The sequence below is a fragment of the Schistocerca serialis genome, chromosome 2 (genome assembly GCF_023864345.2).
Source record: "Schistocerca serialis cubense isolate TAMUIC-IGC-003099 chromosome 2, iqSchSeri2.2, whole genome shotgun sequence".
Lineage (NCBI taxonomy): Eukaryota > Metazoa > Arthropoda > Insecta > Orthoptera > Acrididae > Schistocerca > Schistocerca serialis.
The window spans coordinates 360,016,746-360,030,720 of NC_064639.1; the positions used below are offsets into that span (position 1 = coordinate 360,016,746).

At 36.5% G+C, this 13,975-nt stretch overlaps 1 protein-coding gene across 1 annotated transcript in view; it reads right to left on the minus strand.

Moving 5' to 3' along the window:
- The window catches only part of LOC126457180 (transmembrane protein KIAA1109), a 507,473-nt gene that overhangs the window by 270,117 nt on the left and 223,381 nt on the right, over positions 1-13,975 (minus strand). The window contains exon 44 of the mRNA XM_050093265.1: positions 3,269-3,394. Within this exon, the coding sequence (XP_049949222.1) occupies positions 3,269-3,394 (126 nt within the window). The remainder of the gene's footprint in view (positions 1-3,268; positions 3,395-13,975) is intronic.

A 13,975-nucleotide genomic window follows, 5' to 3' on the forward strand; every position in this document is an offset into this window, starting at 1 on the left:
CGTTGACGCAACATCGAAACTTGTAGCCAAAGAAATATGAAATCTTAAGTACAGCTGGAGGAGTTTCATTTTTAATAAAAAGTGGAAACTAGGTGGTCAAGAATGAGAATGAGAGGTGGTTTAGGCCAGGGGGCTAGGACGAAAGTGGTAAGGGAAGGTAGAGAGGGTGGATCTAATGGCATATGTATTTAAGCAGTTGTTGAATTAAGTGAAGTAGCATCAAAATTCATGAAAGTTTTGGGTGCATTTTATCATAGAAAAAGAGCAAAAAAGGCTTTCACACAGAAATGATTTCCTTGCAGCTACAAGTCTAATATCAACAGAATGCCATATAGAATACAATACAGAAGATGACTATTCCTAAAATTTGTAACAATCCAAAACATTCAGAGTGACTCTTGCAGTAGCAACATGTCAGAAGTGGGAAAGGGAATAACAATTCAATGTTCACAAAAGCCACTCTCAAAGAGATTTTTATTTTATTACTGTCTACAATTACTTGTTTTGTAGGTAGTATTCCAGCATTACATTGTAAATGAAATTATACTTATTGAGTTAATCTGGTGGTTTTCTACATGTTACTAGCACTGAATTGTAACCATTAGCTTTTGCAAGCTAATAAGTCACCTCCCAGCAATGTAAAAAGAGGTGAAACATTCACCATTTTGTGTTTTCATTCTTAAATTATGAAAGTGTGTTACCGAGAGGTGACAGAAAATGAATCAATGTCATGCCTATAAGAAGTTCATGATTCATAATTCATACCTGTATCTCAATACATAAGCAAGATATGATTGTTGGCTTTTTAGCTAGTGGTAATACAAGGTGGAATCATAGTAAATCTTTAGCCATAATTTGAAGAAATTCATGTTACCAACATAACCCACTTTTAGTGAATAATGCTTTATTGACAACTAGTTTCAGTAGGAAGTTTCATTTGCAATCTGACATAAAAACATTTTATAACAAAAACATCTTGAACATAGTAACACACAAAAGTCATGCCAAAGTTAATAGTTGTCTTTGCCAAGAAAATTTAGATCAAAAGCTTTTGTACCACTGTCATGTGTTCTCCACATCATATATTAACACAGTTAGTCACAGTGTATGGTGTACATCAATAACCACAACATTTGCAAATAGCAGACCTATTGATGTACATCATACAACTGTGATGGACCTATGTTGATATGTGATGTGGTGAACATATAGTAGTGGTACAGAAGGTATTTGTATGTCATATATGGTTATCAAGATATTTTTATTACAATACGTTTTTATGCTGCGTTGAAATATTTAAGAATAACTGTACACAAAGTAATCAAATTTTAATGAGTTACAAGTCTCCTCCCTCATTTCTCCAAATCGTTGTGTAAGGAAAGGTACCTGGATATATTAGGTAGGTGCATAACTTCATAGTGTTTTTGTTTTGCATGTTGATATTCTGGTTTCTATGGGTTTATTTGCCAACTGTCTTTTTTATTTGTAGTTCTCTGTTGCCATTTGTGAGTTTACACTTTGTCATTTTGTCATTCAGAGATAGTGAGTGGAGCTGTGGATGCAAGAAAAATGGAGTGCCAAGTGGAGAAATCGGAACATTTCAGATATATTCTTTTGTTTGAGTCCAACAACAGACAGTAGCAGAGGCAGCCAGGAACTCTTTGCTACGTATGGGGATAATGCCACTGGACAGACCACGGTGTGAACATGGTTTTCTAAATTCAGGTAGACCTTCAGGGTTTGATAAAGATCGTTTAACTGCATTAATCCACAAAACAATCCACGTCAGTGTCAATGCGATGAAATGTGAAGTGTCCGCCATCAGGTGAGATTTGCACGGAATGGGGAATGTTCAAAAACTACATATATGGATACTGCGTGCTCTAAGCTAAAATCACAAAAATCTGCAGGTGGCCACATGTAAATCTCTGCTTGCTCGTCATCAATTAGCTCATGAGCAATGCTGAAGAGTGCTATCCTGTATTGTTACTGGTGTTGAGGAATGGTGTCTTTATGCTAACAAAGGGAAAAAAAGGAATGGTTGAGCCCAAACGAAGCAACAGCTCCCCGTATGAAGACCTGAGTGCATGCACAAAAGATAATGTTATGCATCAGGTGGAGTAGTGATGATGTGGTGTTCTACATATTGCTTTCCCAAGATGTAACCATCATGGCTGACTTTTATTGTCAACAACTGGGATGAACTGCAGACACAATCGAAGAGCAACAACCAGGAAGACTGCATGAAGTGACGCTACTCCACGATAACGCCTGCTCGCATTCTGCTAGACTGACAAAAAACACTACACAGGAGCTGAGTTGGGATGTTATTTCACACCCACCGTATTCACCTGATCTTAAGCCCTCAGATTTTCACCTTTTCCACTCTTCATTGCACAACTTTCTTCAAGAAACTTCCTCTACTGATGAAAATGTGCTCCGAACATGGCTTGACGAGTTTTTCATTCCAAAACCACATGACTTCAACAGTCACAGAATCAAAAAGTTATCCCAGCATTGTCAGACTGTTGTAAATGGTAAAGGAGATATATTATAGATGACTACAATCTCTGTTATGTGTACTTGTTGTATTTATTAAACTTATAAGCAAACACTACATACTTATGCACCAACCCAATACATTGTCACCTACAGCCAGAGAAAAGGGTTTCATCAACAGATTAAGCAATAAGGTGATGACACACTGCACCACTTTCATATTTATGCACATTCATATTTTTAGGGCGTAATGAATAATCTATAATTTTTTGCTTTCAGACATGCAAGTTCAACGTTCTTATTTTTCTTTTGAATTTCTGAAGAATGAGTCATCTTTCTAAAAGATATTCCACATTCCTGCAAACCACAATGTATCCCCCAAATATATGAGCTGTCTATTTCTTACTAGTTAAGTTTAAATCTTTTTACTGAGGGTCTTCCTTTCCACTTTACTCAACATTATCTTCATCCCTGCTTGTCTTTGATAATGTAGAACACAGTGAATAGAAATTTAGTCTCACCTGCATAAAATTCTCTCATCAATGTTATTTATTAGCTTCATATTTCCTATTAAAGCCTCTGGTACCATTTGACACTTGCTAAAACAGTCCACCGACAGATTAAGCCAATAGTTTATGATTTACTTGACATGTAGGCTCTCCACATTTTACAACACAAACGCCATTGTAAATTGACACAACACTAATATTTCTAGAACTGAATTAGAATGGTATTTCAATGTAAGTAACTAATAAGCACCATATCTTACCTCATCAGGTTCGGGTACAGTGAAAGTTACATTGAGAGGCTTCACATATTTTGTTTTATAATTGTGTTCCAGAAGTAAAGGTGTATACAGCACATTCTTCCACTGGCGGCTCAAGACAATGACACCCTTGAATACAAATAGAACAAAAGCAATGCATTTAAATTACTTGGACAATCAGTGTTTAATGACAGAAACAAATTTATGTTATTTTAATGTTTCATAACACACACACACACACACACACACACACACACACATTGTGATGTTGCTTTGTACTCTTAAAACTTTATATAAACAATATTATATTTGATTAGATTAGATTAGATTTACTTTCATTCCAATTGATCCGTAGTGAGGAGGTCCTCCAGGATGTGGAACATGTCAGAAAAACAACAATACATGACAAATATTTAAACTAAAACAAATAAGCTAATGTACCATTCCACAGGTCCCAAGTGGAATGATCGTCATTTTTTAATGAACACTAAGAGTCATTTTTCAAATACTATTGCACTGAATTTAAAATAAAAAAGTTTTATATTTATTTATAAGGTAAGAAACATGTAATACAACTACTGTAATACTTATTTACAATGAACACATTACTGCACTGAAATGGTGCAGAAGTTAGATTATACTTACACACACACACACACACACACACACACACACACACAAATTTTCAGTGAACACATTACTGCACTGAAATTGTGCAGAAGTTATGTTGTACTTATATACAAATCAGTTGGTTTTCCTCAGAAATTCATCAATGGAGTAGAAGGAGTTGGCCACCAATAAATCCTTTAGGCTTCTCTTAAACTGAATTTCATTGGTTGTTAAGCTTTTTATGGCTGCTGGCAAGTTATTGAAAATGTGTGTTCCTGAATAATGCACACCTTTTTGTACAAGACTAAGTGACTTTAAATCCTTGTGAAGATTATTCTTATTTCTAGTATTGATTCCATGAATTGAGCTGTTGGTTTGAAAAAGTGATATATTTTTAATGACAAATTTCATTAAGGAATAAATATATTGGGAAGCTGTAGTTAGTATCCCTAGTTCCCTAAACAGGCTTCTGCAGGATGTTCTTGAGTTCACACCACATATAATTCTTACTGCACGTTTTTGTGCCCGGAAAACTTTAGCTTGGCTTGATGAATTACCCCAGAAAATAATCCCATATGACATTATGGAATGAAAGTAAGCATAGTATGCCAGCTTTTTCATTTTTATATCCCCTATGTCTGACAAAATTCGCATTGCAAACAGAGATTTGTTAAGACGCTTCAGCAGTTCTGTGGTGTGCTCCTCCCAGTTGAATTTATTATCAAGCTGTAATCCCAAGAATTTAACACCGTCCACTTCTTCTATCTTCTTGTCATCATATGTTAGACATATACTCTTGGGACACCCCTTACAAGTTCTGAACTGCATGTAGTGTGTTTTTTCAAAGTTTAGTGACAAAGAATTGGCTAGGAACCAGTGATTAATGTCTACAAATATTTTATTGGCTGATCTTTCTAAGACTACACTTGATTTGCTATTTATTGCAATGTTTGTATCATCAGCAAACAAAACAAACTTGGCATCTGGTAATGTTACTGATGAAAGGTCATTGATATACACAAGAAAAAGTAAGGGCCCCAAAATGGAACCTTGTGGGACCCCACATGTAATTAGTTCCCAGTTGGATGATGCCTGATAGCTTGATACATGTCTCTTTCCTAATAACACCCTTTGTTTCCTGCCAGAGATAAAAGATTTGAACCATTTTGCAGCATTTCCTGTTACACTATAATATTCTAGTTTACTTAAAAGGATATTGTGATTTACACAGTCAAATGCCTTTGACAGATCACAAAATATACCAGTTGCCTGCAATTTTTTGTCTAATGAATTAAGTACATTTTCACTGTAAGTGTAGATAGCCTTCTCAATATCAGAACCTTTTAGAAATCCAAACTGTGACTTTGACAGTATGTTATTTGAGATAAGATGGTTATAAAGACGACTGTACATTACTTTTTCGAAAATTTTTGAGAATGCTGGCAACAGTGAAATTGGACGGAAATTTGATGCTATTTCTTTATCTCCCTTCTTAAACAGTGGCTTAACTTCAGCATATTTCAGCCATTCGGGAAATATTCCACTGATAAACGACTGGTTACACAGATAGCTTAATATGTTACTTAGCTCAGAATCACATTCTTTAATTAACTTTGTTGATATTTCATCATACCCACTAGATGTTTTTGATTTTAAACATTTTATGATGGACATTATTTCTGTTGGGGTAGTGAGGGTCAAATTCATATTATGGAAGTTACTTGAAATGTCTGGTCTAAGGTAATCCATAGCAGCATCTACCGAACCTGACAACCCCATCTTTTCAGTAACAGTTATAAAATGTTTGTTAAAAAGTTCTGCAACACTATACACATCTGTCACCAATGCATCATTTACTCTTAATGCTATTTGTTCCTCTTCATGTCTGGTTCTACCGGTCTCCTCCTTCACTATATCCCATATTGTCTTTATTTTGTTATCTGATATGACTATCTTTTCCTTGTAATATATTTGCTTTGACATCCGTATTACAGTCTTTAATATTTTGCAGTATTTCTTATAATGTGCTATAGCATCAACATTGGAAATGTTTCGGATTGACAGATACAGTTTTCTTTTTGTTTTACAAGATACCCCTATTCCTCGAGTAATCCATGGCTTCTTTGTAGACTTTGCTCTAACCTTGGTAAGTTTTGGGGGAAAGCAGTGTTCAAATAAGGTAAGCACTTTATTAGCAAAAATGTTATATTTTTCATTCATGCCATGAGCACTGTAAACATCAGTCCAGTGAATGTCTCTGAGGAGTGTCCTAAAATAATCAATTTTTGGCTTACTGATTACCCTCTTGAGCTCAGATTTAACAGATTTTATATCCTGTTCAGTATTAACATTTAACAGAAGGAACTGCATGTCATGGTCTGAGAGGCCATTGACTATTGGTTTTGTAATATAATTTTGTTCATTTGACTTTTCTATAAAGATATTATCAATGGCTGTTTGTGAGCAAGTGGTTATCCTAGTGGGGAACTTTACTGTGGGAATTAAGTTGAATGATAGTGTTACTAACTCAAATAGGTTCTTATTGGGAGAGTCTTTAAGGAAATCTACATTGAAATCACCAGCAACCACTATTTCTTTGTTTTTGGTTATTAAATGGGCCAGTACAGCTTCAAGGTGGTTTACAAACAGATTAAAGTTACCTGCAGGTGCTCGATATACACTTAATATTATGAAAGATTTTTTGTGAAAATCTAATTCTGTTGCACATGCTTCCATATGCTGTTCTAGGCAAAATTTATGAATGTCTATGTTCTTAAATTTATGACAGTTCCTGATGAATGTGGCAACTCCTCCTTTCTCCATTTCTGATCTACAATAGTGAGATGCTAACCTAAACCCTGTAACACTTAAAAGTTCTATACCAGTGGTCACATGATGTTCAGAGAGGCAGATTATGTCAGCTGGGTTTGAAGACTCTAATTCATCTATGCAGATAGTTAATTCATTAATTTTATTTCTCAGTCCTCGAATATTTTGATGCAATAAAGATAGCTGACATTTCACATTGACTGACTTAAAATTGGATGGAGTTAAAATATCTGCTGACAGTTGAAAATTCTTAACCAATGGCTGTTTATGTTGATGTAATAAGCTGGAATTATGTTTTTTGATTTCTTTCTCAAACTGAAGGTTTGTCTCAGTTCTGACCTCTCTTAAAATTTGTTTTCTTTCTGTCCTCCCTACCCTAAAAAAGGGTCTTTTCTGAATCCTATAACCACTGGTATTTTACCACTCATGACAGTGCCTCCCCCCTTTAACTTTCCTGCTATTTCCCCAGCCAATTTACCCTTCCCCTTCCTGTTGAGGTGAAGGCCATGCCTAGTATAATCCCACCTACTGACAGAATCAACACGAACCACACCAATGTGTGACCCCGCACCCGACATGAGCAGCCGTTCCAGCTCCAAATTAACTCTCTTGACAGAAGAGTTCAAATGAGGTCGGTCATGGCGCCCAAGAACAGATACAAACTCAACACTGGTATGCCTCGATGCTGATGCAATCTTCGCCAGTTAGAAGTACATTGAAGTTTCTATGTATTTAATCAAATAAGATGAAAAATCTTAAAACAGGAAATCAGGTGGGGACTAACTCAATTCTTCAAGCACATATCATCTTGTCCTTGAAAAATATTCAAGAATCAATTATTCCAACCTCCACCAACCAGTGCCTCTTTTCTCCCTGAAGAAGCAGCCAGATGTTTTGAAAGCTAGCAGTGACAGAATCTATTTCTGTGTGCTACCAAGTTGAAACACCTTGCAACCTAGGTACAATAGTTATGTTTCTGTTGGTGGCTGCCATCAATGAGATAATGATAGAATAGAAAAGTTAAGATTATATGGTTTATGCTACACAGACTTGTACAAAGTAAGTTAGAAGTGTAGAGAGAGCCCTCCAAGCATTCTCCTCATATCTTGTGCGAGATCAATTTAAACCAACATAAAAACTGAGACAGAATATGACATCCACCCATGAAGTAATTATTTAAAATATATGTTTTAAAAGAACAATAATTATACAGTGATATTTTGAGACTCCTGTATTAAGAAGTAAATGATTTTAAATATAAATAAAAAAATGGCTCTGAGCACTATGGGACTCAACTGCTGAGGTCATTAGTCCCCTAGAACTTAGAACTAATTAAACCTAACTAACCTAAGGACATCACAAACATCCATGCCCGAGGCAGGATTCGAACCTGCGACTGTAGCGGTCTCGCGGTTCCAGACTGCAGCGCCTTTAACCGCACGGCCACTTCGGCTGGCAAATATAAATATTCACTATCATTTTAAGAGATGTAAAGATCAACTTCGTACACTTTTTATGTATATGCTTGGAACCTACTGTAGTTACTATGCAACAATGTCAACCGTCTTCTGTATTTCAGTACACTAGACACCTAGTTTCTCCACTAGGTATTGTTATCTTCAGATGCTGATGTGGTGCCACCATTACCTCTCTCAGTAAAACAAAAGCTTTTTTTGTCATAGCTTTTGGTATATACTTGATCTTTTCAACTATTCAGCAATTTAGTAGATTAGTAAGTCCCTAGAAATGTTGTTGTTGTTGTTGTGGCCTTCAGTCCTGAGACTGGTTTGATGCAGCTCTCCACGCTACTCTATCCTGTGGAAGTTTCTTCATCTCCCAGTACTTACTGCAACCTACATCCTTCTGAATCTGCTTAGTGTATTCTTCTCTTGGTCTCCCTCTACGTTTTTTTCCCTCCATGTAGCCCTTCAATTCTAAATTTGTGATCCATTGATGCCTCAGAACATGTCCTACCAACCGGTCCCATCTTCTTGTCAAGTTGTGCCACAAACTGCTCTTCTCCCCAATTCTATTCAATACCTCCTCATTAGTTATGTGATCTACCCATCTAATCTTCAGCATTCTTCTGTAGCACCACATTTCGAAAGCTTCTATTCTCTTCTTGTCCAAACTATTTATCGCACATGTTTCACTTCCATACATGGCTACACTCCATACACATACTTTCTGAAACGACTTCCTGACACTTAAATCTATACTCGATGTTAACAAATTTCTCTTCTTCAGAAATGCTTTCCTTGCCATTGCCAGTCTACATTTTATATCTTCTTTACTTCGACCATCATCACTTATTTTGCTCCCAAAATAGCAAAACTCCTTTACTACTTTAAGTGTCTCATTTCCTAATCTAATTCCCCCAGCATCACCTGACTTAAATCGACTACATTCCATTACCCTCGTTTTGCTTTTGTTGATGTTCATTTTATATCATCCTTTCAAGACACTGTCCATTCCGTTCAACTGCTCTTCCAAGCCCTTTGCTGTCTCGGACAGAATTACAATGTCATCGGCAAACCTCAAAGTTTTTAGTTTGTCTCCATGATGGATTTTAATACCTACTCCAAATTTTTCTTTTGTTTCCTTTACTGCTTGCTCAATATACAGATTGAATAACATACGGGAGAGGCTACAACCCTGTCTCACTCCCTTCCCAACCACTGCTTCCCTTTCATACCCCTCGACTCTTATAACTGCCATCTGGTTTATGTACAAACTGTAAATAGCCTTTCGCTCCCTGTATTTTACCCCTGCCACCATTAGAATTTGAAAGAGAGTATTCCAGTCAACATTGTCAAAAGCTATCTCTAAATCTACAAATGCTAGAAACATAGGTTTGACTTTCCTGAATCTTTCTTCTAAGATAAGTCATAAGGTCAGTATTGCCTCACGTGTTCCAACATTTCTATGGAATCCAAACTGATCTTCCCTGAGGTCAGCCTCTACCAGTTTTTCCATTCGTCTGTAAAGATTTCATGTTAGTATTTTGCAGCTGTCACTTATTAAACTGATAGTTCGGTAATTTTCACATCTGTCAACACCTGCTTTCTTTGGGATTGTAATTATTATATTCTTCTTGAAGTCTGAGGGTATTTCACCTGTCTCACACAGCTTGCTCACCAGATGGTAGAGTTTTGTCAGGACTGGCACTCCCAAGGCCGTCAGTAGTTCTAATGGAATTTTGTCTACACCTGGGGCCTTGTTTCGACTCAGGTCTTTCAGTGCTCTGTCAAACTCTTCACGCAGTATCGTATCTCCCATTTCATCTTCATCTACATCCACTTCCATTTCCATAATATTGTCCTCAAGTAAATCACCCTTGTATAGACCCTCTATATTCTCCTTCCACCCTTCTGCTTTCCCTTCTTTGCTTAGAATAGGGTTTCCATCTGAGCTCTTGATATTCATGCAAGTTGGTCTCTTTTTTTCCAAAGGTCTATCATACCCCTAGTGAGATAAGACTCTACACTCTCTCTAATTAACTTTGTTGGTATTTTATCGTAACCACTTGAATTTTCTGATTTTGAACATGTTATGGTGGACACAGCTTTTAATGGTGTAGTAAGGGTCTTATTTGTATCACTGAAGTTCTTTGTAATGACTGATCTGATATATTCCACGGTAGAATTCGCCAAACTTGACTATCGCATCTTTTCACTAACAGTAATGAAATACTTTTTAACAAAGTTCTGCCACACTGCACACATCTGTTATCAATGCATCGTTTACTATTAATACTATCCACACTTCTTCATTTCTGGTTCTACCAGTCTCATCCTCCATTGTCTCCCACACCTACTTACTTTTGTTATATGATATGAGTATCTTTTTTCTAGCAAGAAAAAATGCCTCATAATTGCGTAAATAGCACAAATTCTTTTTGCTACATCTGTGGAGAGCTACCTGAAGTTGTAAAACTGAACCTTATTTCTCTTGTAAGTAAGTGTTACAAACTATATTTCGGGCGTACAGTTGGTGACCAGGAGAGAAACTGAGCTACCCACACATACTGTTCATTGTCCTGACAGGCTGGTTAAAACATTCATATGTCCTTTGCTGCTCCCATGATTCAGAGGGAGCCAACAAGCGACCCAATGGACTGTTATTTTTGGAGGCGAAATGCCTGAAAAGAAGGAAACCTGTGCAATATCGTGATTTACCATCTGTTACAGGGCCTGTTTGTCACGTGGAGAATTACCAATATCAGTGTCTCATGAGAATATGGCAGTGGTGCAGATGAATGCAGTGACAAACACACAGAAGACATTAAAGGACTCAAACATTTCAAGGTCACTGTGTCACTCTTTGTATAAAAAGGAGGACCTAAATGATTTTCTTCATGATTTAAATTTGTTGAAGCAACAGAAAGCTTTTAACTTCACAATTAAAAAGGTGGACTCTTCTTTGTGATATGAAAGTGAATGTCTATCATAATCCTCTTGCTGTTTTTTTTCTGAATATTTCTTGAAGGAGAGTGACATGGTTTTTATAATGATATCAAGTCTGCTACAAAAACTCTTGGCCATGATTTCAATAGATACGAATGGTGTTTTTTCATAGATTCCAGTTAAGTGTGTCTGTGAAAGAAGTACTGCTGCACAATAGGAAAATTTTCCCACACAAGCAAACATTCATTTGGTCCCCCCCCCCCCCCGCCCCCCCCCGTTTCTGCCCCCCACAGAAGCTACACATCATCCTCCCCCTCCCCCCCCCCCCCTACTTGCCATTCCTTCGGCTTTTGGTAAGACCTTTAAAAACAAATCTAAATCTAGTGAGTGTTGAAACTGGTTGTTTTCACTGCTAATCATGGTACATAATCAACCATTTGTTGTCCTTTCATCTTAAGTTTCACGTATTATTATCTCTCTCTCTCTCTCTCTCTCTCTCTCTCTCTCACACACACACACACACACACACACACAACAACAACAACAACAACAACATTCACCAATTGGCAACACCATCCAAAACGCGACATTAAGTAAACAAACGCTTGTTTCCTGTGAAAACAAAATTTCACATGGCACAAAGCAGAAGAACTGAAAACGTGGAAAAGAACACATGTAGACCAGCATATAAAAATTCATAAGCAGAAATTTATACTATTATTGCATCACATATAAGCAGAAAGTGTCAGAACTATTTATAACCTCGATATATAATGTCAAAATGTAAAGCAAAATAGTTTACATTCAAATATGTATTTATTCCAGGTCATTGAATTCCTTGCTTTTTCCAACCAGGGTGCAGAGAAACAGTAGTACAGCCACGGACAATATTTTTATTCATTCTTCATCACTAGATGGGCATTCTGTTAGTAAAAGGATTAATGGCCTTTCAGACCATGATGCACAAATTTTAACACTGAAAGGCTTTTGTACTCAAACAAATGTCACATATAATTACAAACTATGTAGGGAAGTTAATCCAACGGCAATACAGAGTTTTTTAAACCTGGAGAGTTTTTTATACCTTGTCAAGGAACAAGAGTAGCAGGATGTTTATAGTGCCGATAACATAGATGACAAATACAATACTTTCCTTAACACATTGCTCATGCTCTTTGAGAGTTGCTTCCCATTTGAATGTTCTAAATGGAATACTAGCAGTAAAAGGCAGACTGGGTGGCTGACTAGTGGGATACGGATATAATGCAGAACAAAGCAGGAATCATATCAAAATGTTAGAAGTAGTCACAATCAAGCTACAGAAGCCCATTGCAAACAGTATTGTAAGGTGCTTAAAAATGTTATTAGGAAGACAAAGAGTAGGTGGTACACAAATAGAATAGCTAATTCACTGGACAAAATTGAAACCATGTGGTCAGTTGTGAAGGAAGTATCTGGTCAGCAGCACAAGGTCGACGAAATAGTCAGTTCGCAGTAAAAATATCTCTGTTACTGATATATCAGACATATGTACAGTATTTAACAGTAATCTTCTGAGCATTGCTGGTGAATTAAATAAAAAATTAGTTTCTACAGGAAATCATACAACTCTCTTAGCAAATACCTTTCCAAGTTGATGTCTGTAATACTATTCTGTGATACAGAAAAGAGGGAGATTGAATCAATAATTAAAATCACTGAAGACTAAGGACTCTCATGGTTATGATGGAGTGCCTAGTAGAATATTAAAGTACTGTGCTGAACATGTTAGCCCTGTACTTAGCCATATTTATAATTTTTCCTTTAGGAATGGTCAGTTTCCTGAACGATTAAAGTACTCAGTAGTAAAGTTGCTTTATAAAAAGAGAGAAAGGGGTAACGTAGACAATTTTAGACCTATTTCTATGCCATCAGTGTTTGTTATAGTTATTGAAAAGGCTGTGTATGTAAGGATAATTGATCATTTTATATCACATAATGTGCTATCAAATGTACAGTTCAGCTTTAGAAGTCATTTAACAACTGAAAATGCTATATTCTCTTTTCTTTGTGAGTTACTGGATGAGTTAAACAAAAGGTTTTGAACGCTAGGCATATTTTTTGATTTAATAAGACGTTTGATTGTGTTGATCACAAAATATTGCTCCAGAAGGTGGACCGTTAAGAAATACGGGGAGTAGCTCAGAACTGGTTCACCTCTTACTTTAACAACAGACAACAAAAGGTCATAATTCACCGTGTTGAGAATGGCTCTGATGTGGGGTACTGTCAAATGGGGGGGTGCCCCAGGGATCAGTGTTAGGGGCCCCTCCTGTTCCTTATTTATATAAATGATATGCCCTCTAGTATTACAGGCAACTATAAAATATTTCTGTTTGCTGATGACACCTGCTTGGTAGTATAACAGATGTTGTGTGCAACATTGGCTCAGTTTCAAATAGTGCAATTTATGACATAAGTTCATGGCTTGTAGAAAATAAACTAACATTAAATCACAGTAAGACTCAGTTTTCACAGTTCCTAACACACAATTCAACAAAGCCCAACATTTTAATCTCACAGAATGGCATATGATTAGTGAAACTGAACAGTTCAAATTTCTAGGTGTCAAGATAGATAGTAAACTGTCGTGGAAAGCCCACATTCAGGATTTTGTTCAAAGACTTAATGCTGCCATTTTTACTATTCAAACGGTATCTGCAGTAAGTGATCGCTTGACTTGAAAATTAGTCTACTTTGCTTATTTTCATTCGCTTATGTTGTAGTTATTATATTATGGAGTAACTCTTCCCATTCTAAAAGGATATTTTTGGTTCAGAAATGGGCAGCTCGGGCAATAAGCGGTGTAAGTTTGAAAACCTCTTGT